The 21,945-nt window shown below is 43.9% G+C and overlaps 2 protein-coding genes across 39 annotated transcripts in view; both read left to right on the forward strand.

Annotated features, from left to right (window-relative positions):
* Nucleotides 1–21,945, forward strand: part of UBP1 (upstream binding protein 1) — a 54,665-nt gene that overhangs the window by 12,442 nt on the left and 20,278 nt on the right. For 2 of the 4 annotated variants that reach the window (XM_049871130.1, XM_049871129.1), the window contains exons 3-8: nt 9,941–10,017; nt 13,636–13,741; nt 14,189–14,295; nt 16,227–16,379; nt 16,482–16,592; nt 17,030–17,137. In XM_049871130.1, the coding sequence (XP_049727087.1) occupies nt 9,941–10,017; nt 13,636–13,741; nt 14,189–14,295; nt 16,227–16,379; nt 16,482–16,592; nt 17,030–17,137 (662 nt within the window). Of the gene's footprint in view, nt 1–9,368; nt 9,527–9,940; nt 10,018–13,635; nt 13,742–14,188; nt 14,296–16,226; nt 16,380–16,481; nt 16,593–17,029; nt 17,138–21,945 lie in introns of all 4 variants that reach the window. The other 2 variants (XM_049871132.1, XM_049871131.1) reach the window with 2 other exon arrangements.
* LOC126068509 (mucin-17-like) lies at nt 11–9,219 on the forward strand. 35 transcript variants are annotated; one of them, XM_049871144.1, is made up of 3 exons: nt 11–7,393; nt 7,574–7,618; nt 7,664–9,219. In XM_049871144.1, the coding sequence occupies exons 1-3, from the start codon at nt 6,239–6,241 to the stop codon at nt 7,769–7,771; spliced, it is 1,308 nt and encodes a 435-aa protein (XP_049727101.1). In that variant the 5' UTR covers nt 11–6,238; the 3' UTR covers nt 7,772–9,219. The 35 variants fall into 35 exon arrangements, with proteins under 35 accessions (XP_049727101.1, XP_049727110.1, XP_049727115.1 ...); XM_049871153.1 differs by having other exon boundaries at nt 11–7,303; XM_049871158.1 differs by having other exon boundaries at nt 11–7,258.

Here is a 21,945-nt window from a genome sequence, read left to right on the forward strand (position 1 = left end):
GCCTAGGTCACGTTTTGACATGTAAGAATTTACAGATTTCAATGTAAATGTTTTTGGCATTCTAGCCTATAAATTATTGATAATAATTCAAAATTAGTTTTTTCCCCCTTAATTTTACAGCTTTAATTATTGAAAATTATAGGAATTTTACCGAGAGCCAGCAGAATAGCAGCTTGTGGAAACTGATTTGCGTAAGGAGAGTCTGTGGAGCAAGATTTATTACAGGGTTTTTCAGAAAAAATCCAAAGGGGAGCAAGTAGGAAAGGATGGCAGTCGTTTCGAGATGGATCTTGAAAATAAATATGAGGTCTAGCTAGCAAGGAACCTGGTCTCAGAGAAGAAGCACGTTTGTGCTGAAAATGCACGTAACTTACGTCAGGATGTGTTCTGTGACTAAGTACGCTATTTCACATTTTATCTACCCATATCTTGTTTATGTTTTATGTCAGGAGTGACTCTGAAAGTTGCTTTTGAATGCAGAGTAGCTAAAGCAAAAGAAATGGTGAAGTGAAAGAGCTGAACAGAAGATTTCAAGGGGCGGCTCAAGAAAACAAAGTAATGTATTATAATGAAACATGCAAAGACTCGGAGTTAGAAAACCAAAAGGGAAGACACGCCCAGCATTTCTCAAGCTGAAAGAACTAAAAAAAACTTACAAGCCTCAAGTTGCAATATTGAAGGAAAAAAGGAGACTATTGAACGACACACAGGAAACATCAAAAGAAGATGGAAGGAATACACAGAGTCACTGTACCAAAAAGAATTAGTTGACGTTCAGCTGTTTCAGGAAGTAACATATGATCAGAAACCTATGGTACTGAAGGAAGAAGTCCAAGCTGCACTGAAGGCATTGGTGAAAAACAAGGCTCCAGGAACAGATGGAATACCAACTGAGATGTTTCAATAAACCAACGTAGCGCTGGAAGTGCTCACTTGTCTATGCCAAGAAATTTGGAAGACAGCTCCCTGGCCAACCGATTGGATGAGACCCATATTTGTGCCCATTCCAAAGAACGGTGATCCAGTGGATTGGAGAAATTATTAAATGATGTCATTAATATCACACGCAAGTAAAATTATGCTGAAGATGATCCAAAAACGCTTGCAGCAGTACATCGACAGGGAGCTGCCAGAAATTCAAGCCAGATTCAGGAGAGGATGTGGAACCAGGGATTTCATTGCTCATGGCAGATGGATTTTGGCTAAAAGCGGAGAATACTAGAGAAGTATTTACCTGTGTTTAATTGACTATGCAAAGGCACTCGACTCTGTGGATCCTAAGAAATTATGAATAACATTATGAAGAATGGGAATTCCAAAACAGTTAATTGTGCTCATGAGGAACCTGTACATAGACCAAGAGGTAGTCATTCGAACAGAATGGGATACTGAGTGGTTTAAAGTTAGGAAAGGTGTGCATCAGGGTTCTGTCCTTTTACCATATTTATTCAATCTGTATGCTGAGCCAATAATCCGAGAAGCTGAACTATATGAAGAAGAATGTGGCATCAGGATTGGAGGAAGACTCATTAACAATCCGTGTTATGCAGATGACACAACCTGGTTTGCTGAAAGCGATGAGGACTTGAAGCACTTACTGATGAAGATCAAAGACTACAGTCTTCATTATGGATTACACCTTACATAAAGAAAACAAAAATCCTCACAACTGGACCAGTAAGCACCATCATGGTAAATGGAGACAAGATTGAAGCTGTCAAGGATTTCATTTTACTTGGACCCACAATCAATGCCCACGGAAGCAGCAGTCAAGAAATCAAAAGACGCATTGCACTGGGCAAATCCTGAGGCAAAAGATGTCTTTAACGTGTTAAAAAGCAAAGAAGTCACTTTGAAGACTAAGGTGCTCCAGACCCTAGCCACGGTATTTTCAATCACCTCATATGCGTGGGAAAACTGGACAACAGATAAGACTGAAGAAAAAATGATGCATTTGAATTATGGTGTTGGCGAAGAATATCAAATATACTGTAGACTCCCAGAAGAACAAATCTTTCTTGGAAGAGTGCAGCCAGAACGCTCCTTAGAAGTGAGGATGGCGAGACTTCATCTCGTGTACTTTGGATATGTCATCAAGAGGGACGGTCCCTGGAAAACGACATTGTACTTGGTAAAGGAGAGGGTCAGAGAAGGAAAAAGACCCTCGATGAGATGGATTGACACAGTGGTTACAAGAATGGGCTCAAACATAGCAACGATTGTGAAGATGGCACAGGACCTGGCGGTGTTTTGTTCGGTTGTACATAGGGTCGCTGTGAGTTGGGACCTACTCGGTGACCTCTAACAGCAGCTCCTAGTGATAGCCTGAAACATGGAAGAATAGCTTTGTCCAGCTTTTCTTTTTATACATATATGTAGGCTGCATGAGACTTACGTCAGATAATTCTACTCTGTGGAGCATCTGTGGCAAAACTGACTTCGTTTTTGATATTGACTTAGTATTTGTTTGATAGGTATTCGTTGCTTGAGACTGAAGCTTCATATTTGAAAGAACTGTAAGAATTTGTATAGTAATGTATCTTAAACATGAAAATATCAGAAGAAACAGTGTAGGGGCAAGGATATTCATGGTAGCTTTATTTGTAATGATAAAAAAGGAAGTGACCTGAAATTCCCTTAGTTGGGGAATAGTGAATACCTTCTGCTACCTGTATACGGGGGAATAGACACACACCCGCAGCTACGTAAAGGAGTGACCGATTTGTCTGTCTCTTGGCCTGGGGTGAAGAGGTGCCCACATTTATCGGTCTCATTATTAAATAGGGTAATGATATTTTATATTGATAAACGTTGCAGCCCACCATCTGCAGTGATGACATTGGCCTGACGTTTATGAAGTGCTTACTGTGTACGATGCATTGTGCTAAATACATGTGTTATCTTGCTCAGTTCGCACAATAGCCCTAGGAGAGGCTCTGTTAATCTGTTTTACAGATTAAAAAACTGAGGCTTACAGTAGTAATTATCTTGCTCAGTGTCAATCCGGGAAGCTAGATATTAAAAAAAAAGAACGCGTATACAGTAGAGTGTGTAAAAGCCGCGAAGTGTACGTCTCAGTGTGTTTTTACCTTCACGCACTCCCTCGGAACTCCTGCCTGTGTACAGCACGTCCAGCACCCCGGCAGGCCCCCTGTGCCCTCTCCCAGTCTCCGCCCTGGCATTGGCTGTGCAGAGTTGAGGAGCATGTGTTCGGGTTCAGTTCTAGGAGCCAGTGGTGACAAGGAGCTTGCATTTTGTGGAGAAGAAGTATGTGATGTAATGGGAGGAGAGCTGAAAGATACATACACTCAGTGTTACAGGATCGCAGAGCCACTCTGCTCAAAAAATTGGGAAAGGTTAAGCAGAGGGTGACATCAGAGCTTTTCCCAGGAGCAGGTCCTGAGCACGTTGTTTTGGAATTCCAGATAATTGACTGCCTGGGTATTTGTAGCTTCACAGAAAGCCGTGATTCTGCAACCTGAACACACATCAGAACCACCTGGAAGGCCTGTAGAATTTCAGATTCAGTAGGTCTGGGGTTCGGCCCGAGAATATGCGTATCTGACCAGTTTCCAGCTGCTGCTGCTCCTCCAGAGACCACACTTCACTACTTTGAGTATTCAGGGAGTGTATGTGGGCTTCCCCTCACCACAGCCTTTTACAGGTAGATTTCCTCTGAGGAGGGGTGGCACATAGTTGAGGGCTGCATGCCATTCTTTGGCTGTGAATGGTCACTGTTAGTAGCCTCACCTTAATGCTCATTGCTCATCTTCTGCCTCTTGGGCAGCTGTTGCTAAAGGGTATTTGCCTTTGTGTACCATTAAAAGGAAAAAACTCTGTGTCGTCTAACTCTATTAGGTAGAAATTGGAGCAAGTTTTCCAAGCCGTATGGCTGCCTTAGAGAGTGTCAATTTGTATGTTATTTTTACCAGAGTTTAAAAATTGTGTTTCTGTTTGCCTGGTCGTGCCTGAGCAGGTTTCGCCCTCTGCTCTTAGGTCACAGGAGGAGTTCAGTCACTTCTGGCTTATGGCTAAATAGGGAGTAAAAAACTGCAGTCCCAACATGGAGCCACCAGAGGGTGGAGCACTCACAGCTGGCTCTCCCTTTGAGCAGGGATCTGGCTGGAGTAGGTGGCCACTTGTCTTAGAGCTGGGGGCTGACTGAGTCTTTGCTGCTTCCACACCTTGTGATGTGAGTGAGACTTGGGATCTGAACCCCTTGATTTATTCCAGATGGGCTCATGGTTGCTGCCAGGTCAGAGTTATCTCTTAAAATAAGGACAACTTTTCTTTCTAGTTTCTCCCCAAAATACCTGTTCATGTGGAGGCAGAATTCTACTTGGAGATTCCTCTTCTAAGAGTATTAATTAACTGACATCAGCTATGTTACAAGCAGGTTTTAAGCCTCAGAACTAGCATGTTTATTGGATTAAAAATTCTGGTACATGATACATGCCTCTGAAAAGAAAAGGTACCTGTTAGGTTAGTTTCACTTTACACTGTGGTAGATTTCCTTTGGATTAGCTTTGCTTCTTATTACTAGACTAAAGGTCTATATTAGGACTTTGTAAGGTTCCTAACGCTTTAAAAAATCATTGATAATATCAGTTTCATTGCTGTCGATGATTTTACTCTGTTGGACCACGGAGCAGCAGTCAAGAAGTCAAACGATGTTGGGAAAATCTCCTGTAGTAGACCTCTTTAAAGTGTTAACAAGCAAAGAGTTACTTAGATGGCCACGGTTCACCGGACTCAAGCTGTGGTCTTCTCAGTTGCCTCATATGCATGTGAAAGCTGGACAATGAAAAAGGACAGAATTGATCCGTTCGGATTGTGGTGTCGCTGAAGAATGTAGAATATACCGTGAACTGTCAGAAGAACGAACAAATCAGTCTTAGAAGAAACAAAACCAGGAGTCTCCTCAGAAGCGAGTATGGGGAGACTTCAGCCCGCTTAATTTGGACACGTCACTGGAAAGATCAGTTGCTAGAAACGGACATTGTGGTTTTAAAGTAGAGGGTCAGTGAAAACGAGGGACACCCTCAAAGAGATGGACCAACAAAACAGCTGTAAGAACGGATTCAAACAGACCAACGTTCACGAAGACGGCACGGGGCCGTGCAGCCTCTCGTTTGGTCACGGCTAAGGTCGCCAGGGATTGAAGCCGGCCTGACGGCAGCTAACACCAAACACTTTGGCCTTAGCCACGTTGTCACGTCTTGGGCTCCATGTTGCTCGTGAGTCACCGAGGAAACTGGATTGAGAAGTCTGTACGTTGAAGGGTGCGTGGGGGCATGGACTCGCAGCAGGTGCATTTCGCAAACCCGGCAGTGCCTTTGTGTCTCTAAGCCAGAATGGAGGGAGAAGCGGAACCCCGCGAGCTGCAGTTCAGAAGATAAAGCTAAAAATAGGGTTCACAAGTCATCGGGTGTTGATCCTTGACTCTGCTAGCTTTATATTTCGTTCATAGTGGACCTTTCTTTATATTTCAGTTAGAACCTAGAGTAATATTGAGGAAGCTACGTTATTAAGAGAAATACGGAGAGGGGAGATGCAAATAGGACAAATTCAACCCGTGCAAGTCTGGTGGTTTGTTCAGTGGTCACTACCACGGGAGAAGTTTGTTGGCGGAGAGGGATTTCTAGATAACAAGCAAGTTGGGATAACCCTGAAGAAGAGAAGAGGCTGAGACATGTAGTTTCTTTCGTTAAAAATTTGCGTCTTGAATGATAGGGAAAATATTTGAAGCGTGAAGCCTAACAAAATGTTACAGAGCCTTTTTTTAAAAACCTATTTATGATTTGGAAACCCTGGTGGCGTAGTGGTTAAGTGCTATGGCTGCTAACCAGGAGATCGGCAGTTCAGATCCACCAGGTGCTCCTTGGAAACTCTGTGGTGTGGTTCTACTCTGTCCTATAGGGTCGCTGTGAGTCGGAATTGACTCTATGGCAGTGGGTTTGGTTTTGGTGTTTATGATTTTAGAAGAATAAAAATGTAGAATACAAGAGCAAGAAGTCTTAAGATCTGTTTGTGGAAAGAGATTATACTGAGCGTAGACGTTCTCTCATTAGATTGACCAGGAAAAAGAACGCAAAAGAAGATAAGGACGTTGAGATTTCTTTTATTTGATTTTTTTCAGTCCTGGGAATTTTTGAGTTTCTGAGGATCACAAGATAATCCTGTTGAGACAGACTTTGCTTACTTGTTGGCAGTGAGGTGAAAGGGCTCCCAGGATGCTATGCGCTTGGTCCACCTCCCTCTTCACTGCCTTACAGTCCTTGGCCCTCTTTATCTGTACTCTCTTAGGCTTTACCTAACCACCACACCCTTAGGTGAACCTGTCTTCACACGGCTTTACCTAACCACCACACTCTTAGGCGATCCTGTCTTCACATGGCTTTACCTAACCACCACACCCTTAGGTGAACCTGTCTTCACATGGCTTTACCTAAACACCACACCCTTAGGTGAACCTGTCTTCACACGGCTTTACCTAACCGCCACACCCTTAGGCGATCCTGTCTTCCCACGGCTTTACCTAACCACCACACCCTTAGGCGATCCTGTCTTCACACGGCTTTACCTAACCACCACACCCTTAGGCGATCCTGTCTTCACACGGCTTTACCTAACCACCACACTCTTAGGCGATCCTGTCTTCACATGGCTTTACCTAACCACCACGCCCTTAGGCGATCCTGTCTTCACACGGCTTTACCTAACCGCCACGCCCTTAGGCGAACCTGTCTTCACACGGCTTTACCTAACCACCACACCCTTAGGCGATCCTGTCTTCACACGGCTTTACCTAACCACCACACCCTTAGGCGAACCTGTCTTCACACGGCTTTACCTAACCACCACACTCTTAGGCGATCCTGTCTTCACATGGCTTTACCTAACCACCACACCCTTAGGTGAACCTGTCTTCACATGGCTTTACCTACCCACCACACCCTTAGGTGAACCTGTCTTCACACGGCTTTACCTAACCGCCACACCCTTAGGCGATCCTGTCTTCCCACGGCTTTACCTAACCACCACACCCTTAGGCGATCCTGTCTTCACACGGCTTTACCTAACCACCACACCCTTAGGTGAACCTGTCTTCACACGGCTTTACCTAACCACCACACTCTTAGGCGATCCTGTCTTCACACGGCTTTACCTAACCACCACACCCTTAGGCGATCCTGTCTTCACACGGCTTTACCTAACCACCACACCCTTAGGCGATCCTGTCTTCACACGGCTTTACCTAACCACCACACCCTTAGGCGATCCTGTCTTCACACGGCTTTACCTAACCACCACACCCTTAGGTGAACCTGTCTTCACACGGCTTTACCTAACCACCACACCCTTAGGCGATCCTGTCTTCACACGGCTTTACCTAACCGCCACACCCTTAGGCGATCCTGTCTTCACACGGCTTTACCTAACCGCCACACTCTTAGGTGATCCTGTCTTCACATGGCTTTACCTAACCGCCACACCCTTAGGTGATCCTGTCTTCACACGGCTTTACCTAACCACCACACTCTTAGGCGATCCTGTCTTCACACAGCTTTACCTAACCACCACACTCTTAGGCGATCCTGTCTTCACATGGCTTTACCTAACCACCACACCCTTAGGTGATCCTGTCTTCACACGGCTTTACCTAACCACCACACTCTTAGGCGATCCTGTCTTCACACAGCTTTACCTAACCGCCACACTCTTAGGTAATCCTGTCTTCACATGGCTTTACCTAACTGCCATACCCTGAAAAGTCCCCGATTGATATTGCCAATCTGGCCCCCTTCCTCTCAGTCCAGAGTTGTAAATCAGTGTGGTTTGTGACTTAGATGTCCAGCAGGGGTCTCCGACGTGTGTGCACTGTTGAATTTGTGACTTTCTGCCCCAGATCTACTCCTTGCGATCTTCCCCGTCTCAGGAAATAGCAACTCCTCTATTTCTTTTGGCCAAAACTATGTAGTAATTCTCAGCTCTTCTTTCTTCTCACGCTTTATGTCCTGTACACCAGAAAATGCTTCCTGCCTCCTGCTGTCAGCATCTGAGTGTGTACGTCAGTCACGCAGCTCACACGAGGGTTTAGGCTGATCTGGTAGGAGAAGCTTGATTTCAGGGTGGAGGTTGGTGCCTTTTAATATGCTCAAGAGTTGTCATCGTTGCCTTTTTTTTTTTTGAGAGCCCTGTGTTACGTCATTTGCCCATTTTCTGCTCTGGACTATTTTGCTTGTTAGCGATTTTCTGGCAGCTCTTTCTGTATTAGGGAGATTAGCCCTTTGTGTGTAACCTGTGTTGCAGACATTCCCCCTCTGGCATTTTTCTGTATTTGCCTTCACCATTCAGAATCCCTGAGCTGAAGGATAATGCAGTTAACCTGACAGGTGCAGCTGGATTGCTGTCTAGGAAGATTTTCTCAGTCTTCGTTCCTTATTTCTCCCATGTCTGCCCACCTGACTTCTGTTAAACTTTTTTTTGTTGATCTGATAATCAGCACAAACATTTTGTTAATTTTTATTTCCGAAATGCTTATGAAGTTGAGTGTCATTTTAAATGTGCCTTGTGTGATTTTCAAGACAATCTCTCCTTGTATGTTTTATCTTACGAAGTATTTCTTACTGATGGTTCTAAGTTCAGATCCATTGTTAAATATGGATCTGATATCTTCCAATCTGTGTTTTGGTTTGCCGTATTTTTTCACATATAGTGCGCCCACATAAATAACGTGTAAACACACACAAGTGATGAAATTAAGTAAGACGGTTCTGGCATAGCATGCGTTATCTGTGAAAACTACAGTAAGTTCTAAATGTCTCTTGCCATAAAGGCGTTTTTATTGTCAATCTGTTGAATGAACTTACGGAAGACTCGATAGTAACGTTTATTTGTTTTCCTTCACCATCTTTGGAGTGATTTTGTTGTATTTGGATAACCCTTATTTGTATTTTGACCCCTTGATCCAGAACCCTTTGTATATTTTTCTGAGTCCCAAGGGAATGTGGTCGTTTGATTAAGAGCTTCGACTTCATGTGGTGCTGCAGGCACTCGTTAATGCTTACTGATTTTCTGTGTATCAAATTATGTTATTTTTACTACTTAATGACAGGTAATCCAGAAATCATTTTTGGGGATTTGGAATACACTATTAATTTTTCGCAGCTGTTTATCTTGCTAGTTACAAGATTGGTGTGTAAATATCTGTTTGTGTTTTCTTAAAGGACACTGTAGTTGAGCAGTGGGAAAATGTGACTTGGTGTCCGTTGGATATAGGGGAGAAGACGCCAGGATTAAAAATTGGCTTTGGCCCACACAAAAACCTGTGTACAAATGTTGATTGGCATCATTATTCATTATAGCCAAAAAGTGGAAAGAGCCCAAATATCCATCAGCGATGACTAGATAAAAGGTGTTCCACCTACACAATGGACTGTTATTCGCATAAAAAGGAATGAAGTTCTGATACACGCAACATCGTGCTAAACCTTGAGAACATCGTGTTAAGTGAAAGAAGCAGGTTAGAAAAGGCTTCCGTTTATGTGACATGTCTAGAGCTGGGTTATAGGGAGTGACCGCTAATGGGTACAGGGTTACCTTTCAGGGTGATCAAAATGTTCTAAAATGGATTGTGGTGATGGTCGTAAAACTCTGAATATGCTAAAAACCACTGAATTACACACTTTAAAAAGGTAAATTTTATGGTATGTAAATCATGTGTAAACAAAGCTGTTGTTAAAAATGGCTTTGGAGATGATGTCTGCATGCATAATAACTTGGTGTGAGGGACAGCAGATGAAAATAAACTGCCGGAGGAACCGTGATAGCGCCGGCGGGGAAGAGCGGTGTGAGCCGCAGGGAGGAGAAAGGTCTTACGTTAGCAAAGTGATGTTCTTTGTATGGATTCTTTGTAATAAATGATTTCTTTCAACAGGTCAATCTTACGAAATTCGGATGCTGGATAATCGGAAAATGGGAGATCCGCCCGCGCTTAGCGGGAAGCTGGTAAAGGTAAGGGCAGTTCATCTGACCTCCTAGAAGACACTGCAGTGGTCGAGTAGGGTGGCAGTGTTTCCGCAAGAGTCTTTTAAGAAAGATACTGAATTTCACTAAAATATGTAATTTCACTTCAAGAAGTACTGGCTGTATTAAAAATCCTAACTTTCTGAGCTGTATTTTTTTTTTTTTTTTTAACTCATCTCTAAAATGGGGATTACAGCAGTTACTGGGTGAAGTAAATGTGAAAGCCCTTTGCAAGGAAGAAACCATAGAAAAATTAGTTGCAGTTATGGGAAAACAACAGCAACAAACCACCGCCAAAGTTACATTATCTTGTATCAAAGTACAAGATAGTTTGGGGGGAAATGTGTTAATCTAAAACTTTTTTTTTCCTTTTTTAAAAAAATTTTTATTGTGCTTCAAGTGAAAGTTTACGAATCAAGTCAGCCTCTCATACAAAAATTTTCATACACCTTGCTATGTACTCCTTGTTGCTCTCCCCCTAATGAGACAGCACGCTCCTTTCTACCCTGTATTCCTGTGTCCATTCAGCCAGCTCCTGTCCCCTCTGCCTTCTCATCTCCCTTCCAGACAGGAGCTGCCCACATAGACTTGTGTCTACTTGATCCAAGAAGCTCACTCCTCACCAGTATCAGTTCTAAAACTTTTAAAAACTCTTATTTCATCTCTTAATGTGTCTCTAAGTAGGAAAAAAATCTGTTTACCCTCTTAATGTATGTGAATGAAGTAGGTCATCCCAGATGTAGGAGGCATAGCCGTTGGCTGGACAACCAGTTCCTTTTAGCATATACCTTCAAACCGTTCCCACCCCCTTCAGCCTCACACCAGGTGGGTCCTTCTGGCCTCTACCTGTCATACACCAGAGTTTGTTATAAATTCCACGGCGTCACGGGGCTAAATGTATGGAAGAGGGTTCTCCAGGGAAAGGCACAATTTCCTGTGGTGAAGTGTTCACAGGTGAGGAGTACACGAGTTTTCCTGGTCCTTCGTCCTCCCCCAGGAAGTTGTTATGGGGCCCATGTGAGGAGGCATCCCGTTTCCCTTGTGGATCTGCCATCTTAGAGGCGAGCACAGGAAAGACAGCCTTGGCGAGTGAGGTGGATACTCAGGCTGCTTGGTGACGGGCAGTCTCAATTTGGGATGCTAGCTGATGACCCATGTTTCCTGGGAAGGTTAACTGCTCAGCACCTGGAGGCTGAGAGCCTTTGGGATGCTGCAGTTCTCTCAGTACTGTGGGCAGGGAGCCCCTGTTCCTGTGGGAAGCTGAGCTTGGGTGTTTCTCCTCTCTGAGGGAAAGGTAGGGGATCTGGTCCCATCTGAATCATTGTCTCGCCAGCCCAAGTGAGCTCTTAGATTTCCCCTTCTGACTCCAGGGGCGCCCCACATATTTGGGATGGAACGGGAGAGGTTTTTAGCCCATTCCCAGATCGGCCGTCTGTACTGTGAGTCTGTTGTGTGTGTGCCGAGTCAGCTGCAGCTGCTGTATTCCCTCAGGGGGCAAGTCTGACCTTCTAGAATGGGGCTTAGTAGCTCTCTTAAATCTGCTACCCTTATTCTCAGATTATTTTTATGTGAATACGTGGATTTAGTCTGGTTCCAGCTGAATATGAAGAATCAAAATCGTGATGTTTTCTGTGCTGCACTTGCTTCCGAGAGACCAGCCTGTTGGAGACTGTGACCCTCTGGTGTTGGTGTTCCAGGGGCCACACCAGCCCACACGCCATCACTGTGGGCTCTGCCGACAAAAAGATGGGTGAAGTGGGTGCTGATGCATTGCCTGGGAAGGCCCTGCAGACGTGGGTGCAGCATGGGGGACAGGGATGGGTGGAGTGGAAACTGGGCCCCGGGACTTGCCCCACATGGGCCCTAAGGACTGATGTGGCCTCTTTTTTTTTTTTTTTTTTAACTATGTCAAAAAATAAATTGCTTTCAAGTGGTTTTCTTCAAAATATTTATTGTGTTTTGGACAGTATTGGGGGGCAGGACTGCTGAAGTGATGCTTATGTGTGTTGCTAACCAATGACTTCCTGTTAAAACCAGCAGAGATGCCGCTGGAAATACCTGTCTTACTGCATCGTAGTCGGAAACACTAATTAGTGCGAGCGTGGTGTCTGAATGCACTTTGGGTTAGGGTTGAAGCCTTTCCTAAGGACAGGAGTGCTTGGACAAGATTTACCTGTGGACCACCTCCCACGCACACACACCCCCCAGCTAACTGCTTGCAGGTTAAATAGTTGAGAGTAAATTTTGCATCTAGGTTCTCTTTTTCTGGGGTTGGGGGCAGGTTTTTTATTTTCAGTTGGCTGCTAGAATGACTCTGCTCTTGTTACTGTTGAAATGTAACATTATTTTTCCATAAATGATACTCAGTTCTTGAGGCTTTTTTAATTGTGTTAGGATACATATATCATAAAATTTACCATCTTAACCATTTTTAAATGTGCAGTTCACTGCACTGTGTTGTGTACCATCACTGCTGTCTGCGTCGGAAACATCCTTACCACAGACGGAAGCTCTGTGCTGCCTAGTGGGCAGCGGCCACCCCGCCCCCACCCTGTACTCTCTGTCTTCATGAAATTGCTTCTTCCAGAGATTTCTTATAGGTGGAATCACAAAATGTGCGTCCTTTTGTGTCTGACTTATTTCAGTCAGCATGATGTTTTCAAGGTTCAGCCATTTCATAACATGTATTAGAACTTCATTTCTTTTTATGACTAAATGGTATTTCAGTGTGTGTTGTGTGTATGTTTATCTGTTCATCTGTTGGTGCATATTTGGGTTTTTCTCTCCTTACTATGAATGAGCCCTAATGGTGCAGTGGTTAAAACGCTCAGCTGCTAACCAAAAAGTTGGCAGTTCGAACCCACCAGCTGCTTTGCTTCCTTATTAGATTACAGCCTTGGAAGCCCTATGGGGCAGTTCTGCTCTGTCCTAAAGGGCTACTATGCATCGGAATCCAACAGCAGTGGGTTTTGGTTTTTCCCTATTGTGAATATGCTGTCATGAACATCGGTGTACAGGTATCTGGCTGAGCGTTTTCAGTTCTTTTGGGTATCTACCTAAAAGTGGAATTGCTGAGTCATACAGTAATACTAACTTTTTGAGAACCAAGAAACTTTTCACAGCGGTTCTACCATTTTAGAATGACTGTCTGTTTAAAAGAAATCCAGTTAGCATATTGTTATTTTAAATTTACAAAGTTTATTTTACCATTGGGCCGGGGTTTTTCTGTCTTTCCTTATACTGCTTTTTCACGTTAACAATTCATGTGTGTATTTGGCATTTTCTTCATAGAAATACAATTCTTTGCTCACTGCTTTTACAGGAATGGACCGTAACTTTTAATTCTTTTGTGAAAGTTATATTAGGTAGCCATTTCATTTGTGCTTTTTGAGTTAAATTTCTTTGAACCAAATAATTGTGCCCATACTTGTAGACATCAGGAGCCAGATACTGCAGAAAAGGTCACTTTTGAAATACTGAAAAGCAGACTGTTTCTGTCTGTCTGTCTATCTGCTATTGTTACAGGTTAATGGATAAGTAGCAAAAATGCATCTGCGCTTTCAGCTAGAGCAGTTTAAAAGTGGTCATTTCCCCCCTTGTCCATAGAGCATCATCCGAGTCGTGTTCCACGACAGACGGCTGCAGTATACGGAGCATCAGCAGCTCGAAGGCTGGAGGTGGAATCGCCCGGGAGATAGACTGCTGGATTTAGGTACGAGCGAGAGACCGTGGAGAAGTGAGGGCGGTTGTTGGGCTGTATTCCCCCCTCAGTGTGCTGGCTCCACATGGCACTGTGTGGAGAGAGGTTTGGCATCAGCAGACACTATGTGACTTGAGTTGTTTTGTAGTTAAAAGTGGAGTCGCTTTTTGGTGCTAAAAGAACCTGAGCCATGAATTTTACGAGTTTGAAACCTTTTAATTCTTTTTTGGCACCATCTATCATACGCTTAAGAAAATGAAATACAAACCGTGATGAGAGAAACAGTGATACTTATTAGGTGGGTTGTAATGCTGAAGAGGTTGACTGTGAGGAACATTGAAGGCAAAGTTCAACGTGAAGCTGTAATCATTTCATAAGAACACATTATACAGTGGGTTGTAAATTTTAGTCACTCAGTGAGGGTGAGTTTTTAATGTCACTTTTTTTTTTTTAATGTAGATATCCCAATGTCTGTGGGAATAATTGACACAAGGACAAATCCAAGCCAGTTAAATGCAGTTGAATTTCTGTGGGATCCTGCAAAGCGCACATCTGCTTTCATTCAGGTTTGGATTTTTATATCCTTAGATGCATGTTAACCTAGTCGTGTAGAAGGCCAGGGATGGGACTGAATTCCTGATGTATGATTTCTTTTAAATGCTTATTTGTAAATTCTCTTATAATGTCTCTTTTTTAAATATAGACAGTAAAATTGGGTTTAATCTACTAAACCAGTGATGATATAAACTAACATATAGACATATAAGTAACATATAGACATTCGTGACTTGTAAATAATTATTCAAATATTTTTACCACCAGTAGTAACAATAATCAAAATTTCCATTTTTTTCATGGGATACATTTCTTGTGAACAAAAGCTTCCATTTAAAGAATTTGGTTGAAAAAAGCTTGAGGTTTTGAAATTCTTTACAACATTATTCGGAGACTATTTTAATACAGAAATTTTCAGACCCAACAAGAGAAGAATAATATGCCCTCCAAGTCTCTTCACCGGGCTTCAAAAGTTAATGAAAGCAGCAGTTTCCCCTTTTTTTAGTTGTTTTGGAATACTGTGAAGTAAATTCCAGACACATCATTTAATCCATAAGTACTCAGCGTGCCTCTCTAAGAGATGAGCTTCTTAAAAATGTAACTGTTGGTGGTGGTGGTAGGTGCCGTTGAGCTGGTTCTGACTCAGCGACTCTGTGCACAACAGAAGGAAACGCTGCCCGGTCCTGCGCCGTCTTCATGATCGTTGTTGTGCTTGAGCCACTGTTGCAGCCACTGTGTCAGTCCGTCTCATTGAGGGTCTTCCTTTGATAGTGTTTTGCATTTTTGTGGTCTATCAGATATTATCCCCCATCAACTAATAATCGCTGGACATGCTTTGTCGTAGTTGAGGGTTTTCTCATACTGTTTAACAGGGTAACTAGTTGTGTAGCGAATGAAAGCAACGTAAGACCTGGCCTGAAATCACAGGTTGTAGAGTCATATTTCAGAGATCTGCGGGAACATGGAATCACTCTAGAAGAAGGATGTGTAGCGGCCAGGAGCTCCCAAAGTCTTGGTACCCTATGCTTTCTACTGAGGCTGTTACCTGTGGTGACACTGCACGGGGGCATGGAGGTAGCAGAAGATAAGCGCAGGCAGTCCCTGGGGTATGAATACCTGCTCTGTAACGCTGCCTAAATTTGCCCTCCCTGTGAAACGACTGAACCAGCCCCTACTCACCACATTCTTTACTCGCTGCACGTGCAGCTTTTAAATTACTGAAAAAGCTTCGAGCCATTTCTTCCACTAATGTGAGGCTGAGTAAGAGCACCCGTCCCAGCGTAGAGACTTAAAGATGCAGGTTGGAACGGATCGCGCTCATAACCTGGGCTCTGCCTGTACTGCGCTCGGGATCATGAGTGAACGTTGAAGGGTCAACAGGAGCGTTCAGATGAACACAGGCAGGATGAGGAGAGGGTTTTCTGGACTACAGAAGTTCCCCAGGCAAAGCATCACAGGTTATACGAGGAATAGTGAGATGGCCGGCCAGAGCAGGATGATGGCCGTGGAGGGCAGACAACGGTGAGGTAGGTTTACTTTGAGTTGACTCATGGACCACTGGGAGCCAGTACAGGGTGGTAGTGACACATGAGGACTCTGGGTCTGAGAGCAGCATTCAGTCCAGGGCGGGGTGGGAGACGTTCAGGGAGCCACTGTACCCTGTTTGGACCAAATCCTGCATCAGGAGAATCGCTGTGGGATGGGATCGAGCTTATCCCAAAGAGCCCAGAAAGACTCACTTGGATTCATACATAGGATTCGAAAGGAAAGCCATATGTTAAGAATGATGCAGAGAGATCAGCGAGATACTTGGCTAATGTTTGGAAGTCCATTTTAAAGGATTTTGAATGTATAGTGGGGGCAGGACATCTGGGCGGGGACGAGGTAGGAGGCAATGAATGGAGGGTACCTGGAATCCATTTCAGTGTGAACTGTTCTCCAGGTGCACTGCATCAGTACGGAATTTACACCCCGGAAGCACGGGGGGGAAAAGGGGGTGCCTTTCAGGATCCAGGTTGACACCTTTAAGCAGAATGAAAATGGGGAATACACGGACCATCTACACTCTGCTAGCTGCCAAATCAAAGTGTTTAAGGTAAGAGATGGACACCAGTCTTTAGGAACTAAGACCTTGTTTCACTAGTAAATCCGTTCGCTGTCTTCAGCCAGTTAATGAAATAACCTGCTTTGTTTTAAGCCTAAAGGAGCAGACAGGAAACAAAAAACAGACCGAGAGAAGATGGAGAAGAGAACTGCCCACGAAAAAGAAAAGTATCAGCCGTCCTACGACACCACAATCCTCACAGAGGTAATGTGGAGCGGCGGTTTGGGGTCGGAAGACCAGCAGAGGTTTGCGGGTCAGCAGCGGCCCACAGGCTGAGTCGCTGCCAGGGGCGAGGGGAAGACCAGGGGGTAGACGGACATAATGTTTTTGGTGCTATCTGTGGGGAAATATATAAATTTGGGGGTTTTAATAGATGAGCCTCCTGGGTGGGATGTTGAATGAAGATGTTGAAGTCCCAAATCGGGTCTCAGAAACAGACCTTAAAACCTGGAAGTTGGCAAGAGATTAAGTCGGGACCTAGAACGTCCGCTTTCTGTCACTGCTGGGGTTTTGCCTTCTCTTCCCCTGAGAACCCAGCTGGTCACGCATTTACGTAATTGGACTGCAGGGACTGAGTCAGGTGTTAGATCTTTCTTTGTGTGATGAAAAGACATTGACCCCAATCTTTGGTGTTTGTCCAGATGAGGCTTGAGCCTATAATTGAAGATGCAGTTGAACATGAGCAGAAAAAGTCCAGCAAGCGGACTTTGCCAGCAGACTACGGTGATTCTCTGGCAAAGCGAGGCAGTGTAAGGGGCTTCTGCTTCTCTTTTCACTGTGCAGTGTTAGATATAGGACCGACGTCCACAAAAGTAAAGCCAAAACTGTTTTCGATGTCCTTGTCTTGATTTGATTTGCTTCTGTTTAGACTTGCTGCTTTCTCTTTGTTCCTCACTGAGGAAAATTTCCTAAATCTAACACTTTAAAGCAAAGCAAAAACGATGTTGGCCATATTGGGTGGTTTGGGAGGGAAAAAAAAACAACACTCACAGATGTGTGCTCTTTCCCTGTCTCCTCCCCTCCCCCCTTCCCCTTTCTCCTTCACACACTGAAGCGCTCAAATTAATTAAAAATACTTTCAGTAAAATAGTTGCCATTTTTGTGTAGTTAAAACAGGTGTTGCTTTCTCCTGTGTGTAGCTGATAAGAAAACTCCACCTGTACCTAGAGACTGGGTGGCAGCAAGCTTGACAGTAACGTGGACAATTCTTTGTGTCAAATTTCTCTGCATGTAGTACACGAATGTGTGTCTGTCTGTGCTTCTAAAAGCCCGTTTGTTCCGCAGCACTGGTAGAGACAAGCCTTTGCCTGCGTTAGCGTTTCCTCTTGGCACCTGCGATGTGACTTCATGGTGCACAAAGGGTAGTGAGTGCTCTGTGCTACACCTGGACCTGGTTGCCCCACCGTGCAGCGCGGAGCTTTGTCAGGAAAGGGCAGCACGTCTTATCTCATGGCACGATTCTTTCCTTCTGGAACAGTCCACAGGGATTATCCTGTTAGGCTAACTTAGGTCAGCTGTATACTCTCAGTAAATACAAACCCAGAGCCTTAAAGAACTTTTAAAATAACTTATCCTATGAGTTAATGGCAGCACTATTCATCATCACAGTGCTTCCATATCAAGATGCAAAAGATGGATTTGTCACTCGTACACATTTCCATGATTATCTGCAGATGTGAAAGTCACTATCACGGGAACCTCGTTCCCAGAGTAAAGCAGTGAGTGAAAATGAGATGCTCCTGTACGTGTACAGGAAAACTGAAAATGGACTCATCCAAGTGAGGGGCGTGCACGGGGCATTTTCCTTTATTGGGCTTTTTAGACTCAAATCACAGGCTGTATGGACAGCTGTGTACTCCTTGCCCAAAACGTGCCCTGCCCCCATTTTATATTTCTACCCCTCTGATTTTTCAGCTCAAGATTCAGAAATGGTTCTTAGTAAACCTTTTGGGGAGATCTTGGTAGCTCAGATCACTGTCGTTCCTGTTACAACAAACCACTCAGTCAGCTTTTAAAAATGGGCTCTAGTAATTCATAAATGAAAGAAACCAGTTATAGCCCAGCACTGACCTGAAGATGGTAGACTTGTTGTTGGTATGTTTTCTGTGATTCCTAACTTGGGTCTAAAGTACGGGAAACGTCAGCAGTTGACTGGCCTTGGGATTTTACATCTTCCTGGTGTGTTGCTTGTCACCCTTGGCTGTCTTTGGTTTGCTAAAGGTGCTTCTAGATAGATGTAGCTAGAGGTCATCTTGAGAACCTGTGTTTAGAAAAGCAGGGTATGAATCCATCCTTTGAAAAAGAAGGCCCACAGCACTTCATATGTTTTGTATTCTTTAAAATGCCTACAAAGGAAGTCCAACTTTTCTCGCAGTTCTTGGGTAGTTCCAGTCGGCTTTCAGTTAGCAGGGATGCCTAGACTTGAAGACTTCTCGTTAAAGTCTAAGAGATGCTGTGTGGAACGGCCCCACGCTGAACAGAGGCACTACTGCCGGCTCCTGGGAGATGGCGCGCGGCAGGGCCCCCGCTGTGTCTGCTGAGCTCTGCCGCTGACTCAGATCAGGGCTGAGAACTGCTGCAGCCCAAGATGGGCCAGCGTTGCCTGCCGGAGTCCAGGCCAGGTATTGCTAACGTCTTCGTGAATTACAGATTGCTCTTAGTAGCACAGGGCAGCCCACCATTGCAGACTTTTAAAGACAAGGAAGAATGACAAGATAAAGGAAACATTGTAAAAATTTCCCGGTATGCCTTCACCCTCCACTTGAGTCTGCAAAAAAGACCATGAAATAGGACACAGGCAGGTTTGGGCCTTTCATTCAGCCTGGCCAGTTGAGAACACAGACTTCATTATCTCTAAAAGCAGAAGCCCCCCAATGGGACTGGTTTTTAATGAACACCACTAGGTTTCCAGCACTCAATGAATTGAGTCGCATATTATCGGGCAGGTTTTAGACGCCAAACTTTAAGAACTGTGGCCTTCTGCTAAAAGAAGTGACAACGTATAAAAGTGAAGTAGGTGTGTTTATGGAGTTTCAGCAGACTTGATTTCTCCACCTTCCCCTGCCATCCTACCTGGAAGCTTTTCTGTGGCTTTTCGTTTCCTCAGTTAAGCAGCTGGCAGTAATGACTAAGCAAAGTTGAGGAGACTTGGTGTTTTCAGTGTTGAGAGGCTGACATTATTTAGATATGGGTGTTACACTGTGTTGTAACATTGTGTATCTGGGGAGGATGGATCAGGAGGAAAATCTCCCTGGTAGTACAGATGACTGTGCATGAATCACACCCGTAAGTGACTGAATCTGCCAGTTGGCTCAGGGGGTCTTGGGCTCCGCAAACTGCATAAGCTGAGTGGGTGCTACTTTGTAAGATGGGAAGAAAACCAAAAGCCCTAGTTTAAAAAGAATGGACTGTGTTATACAAGCATCATTGTGGTGACATAGATATGCCCTGCAATAAGTTTGCCAAAGCCATCCAACCAGATTAGATTTTTTTCCCTTTATAGTCAGCTAACAGTAGTTGAAAAAATAAATCTGCAATTATTTTTCCCATTTCTGAAAACCTGTTGCCATTGAGTCAATCCTGACTCATAGTGACCCTATAGAAGAGAGGAGAACTACCCCATAGAGTTTCCAAGGAGCGTCTGGCGGATTTGAACTGCCGACCCTTTGGTTAGCAGCCGTAGCGCTTAACCACTACGCCACCAGGGTTTCCTCCCATTTCTGAGGGGATACATAATTGGGTAATTGTAAAGAATGTTAGGTTCTGGGATTGCTGTTTTATTTTTGTGGTACCCCAGCTTTTGGTGGGTGTCAGGCACGTGTGATTAAACCCCTGCCCCCGGGAGAAACTTGGTTCCAGCCTGTTAGCTCCTTCACGCTTGGTCTTGACAGTCAGAACAATTTAGAAAAAGGGTATACTTCCTTATAAGTTTTTAGGTTGAAATCTAAAAGCTTTCATTATAAATTTAAGTCGTTGCAAAGGAGATAATTTTCTGGCGTATTGCAACTTGTGTTTACATTTTCAGTTAACGATTATATCACTCTTGGAAATGTATCCTGCGGAGTCTGAATCCCAGGCAGTTGGACACCCACCGTCATTCATTTAAAAAGCTGGAGCTCCGACTCCTTAACAGTCCACAGTTTTACTTGGCTCTTTCTTCTTGATCTCATTGCCATTTCACTGCCTGCAAAGAGTTTTATCCTAATGTGACATATTTTTATGCCTGCAAGTCTTAATGATCACCCTGACACTTTACAGCAGACTTACAGAAATTGAAACCTAATTTTTAAAATTTCTGTGACCATATGGCTCTTAACTCAGCCGAGAAATGTAAACCTCAGCATTATTAGTAGTCCCAGTTTATCAGAACAACAAAAATCATGGACCTTTTGAGAAATAATCATTAAATATAAAAGTAGAAATGTTACCGGGAGCGTATCTTGAATGCAACAGGGTAGAACATAAATTCGGTTTTTTTTTTATTCCTTTTAAATAGACGTGAGAAACCTTATTTTCATGAATTAGTAGATGGGAGAAGTTGTCTCAGCAGTGACATTCGGGTTTTTGAACTCCCGGGTCATCTGCCAAAATCCCAGTGGCTTTTTTTTTTTAAAACAATCCAGTAGATTAATGTATGCCAGCTGACAGCTCAATTAGGTCCGCCTTAAATTTTGTTGAAAGCAAAAAAAGAAAGGAAAACCACCTGACTTAAACAGAAAAATTTAGTCATTAGGGTCGTGTTTTCTCCATATGTGTTCTGATGTCGTTGGGTGGTCTTCTGCTTGGCTTTTGGGAGAGTTTCCTACCCCAGGGCCTCAGGAAGATGTGATCCCTTTCATGTGTAAAATGGGAGAAGGGTGATTGTGAAAGGGCACCCTGGAGATGGGGGGCCTTCCCAGGCTGAATAGCTTGGAAGAGTGCCTGTGTGTGAAACGCGGTCCCTGCGTACTTGGTTAAAGACTGATCCTTGAGTGGCTCTTCAGTGTCTTTGTATCTTTGCTCTATATCTGGTTGGGACTTTTTTTTTTTTTAATATTTTATACTTTTTTTTTATTGTGCTTTAAGCAAAAGTTTACAATTCAAGTCAGTCTCTCATACAAAAACTTATGCACACATTGTTATGTGACCCTAGTTGCTCTCCGTGCAATGTGACAGCACACTCCTCCTTTCCATGCTGTATTTCCCCTGTCCATTCACCCAGCTCCTGTCCCCCTCTGCTTTCTCATCTCCCCTCTAGACAGGAGCCGCCCACTTAGTCTCATGTGTCTACTTGAGCTAAGAAGCACACTCCTCACCAGTATCGTTTTGTCTTACAGTCCAGTCTAATCTTTGTCTGAAGAGTTGGCTTCAAGAATGGTTTTAATTTTGGGCTAACAGAGTCTGGGGGCCATGATCTCTGGGGTCCCTCCAGTCTCAGCCAGACCATTAAGTAAGTCTGGTTTTTTTAGTAGAACTTCAGGTCTGCATCCCACTTTCCTCCTGTATCTGGTTGGGATTTTGCTTGAGGTGAACAGTATTTTAGTTCCCCATGCCCCTCAAGCAAAGATCGATAGATGGA

Source organism: Elephas maximus, chromosome 27 (assembly GCF_024166365.1).
Source record: "Elephas maximus indicus isolate mEleMax1 chromosome 27, mEleMax1 primary haplotype, whole genome shotgun sequence".
Classification (NCBI taxonomy): Eukaryota; Metazoa; Chordata; class Mammalia; order Proboscidea; family Elephantidae; genus Elephas; species Elephas maximus.

What these genes read in the sequence shown, in the direction of transcription:
- LOC126068509 (XM_049871136.1), top strand. Translation starts at nt 6,239, where the DNA reads ATGCGCTTGGTCCACCTCCCTCTTCACTGCCTTACAGTCCTTGGCCCT. An exon ending in CACCACACCCTTAGGCGATC is followed by an intron (nt 7,284 to 7,328) that starts CTGTCTTCACAC and finishes CCTTAGGTGAAC; the next exon opens with CTGTCTTCACACGGCTTTAC.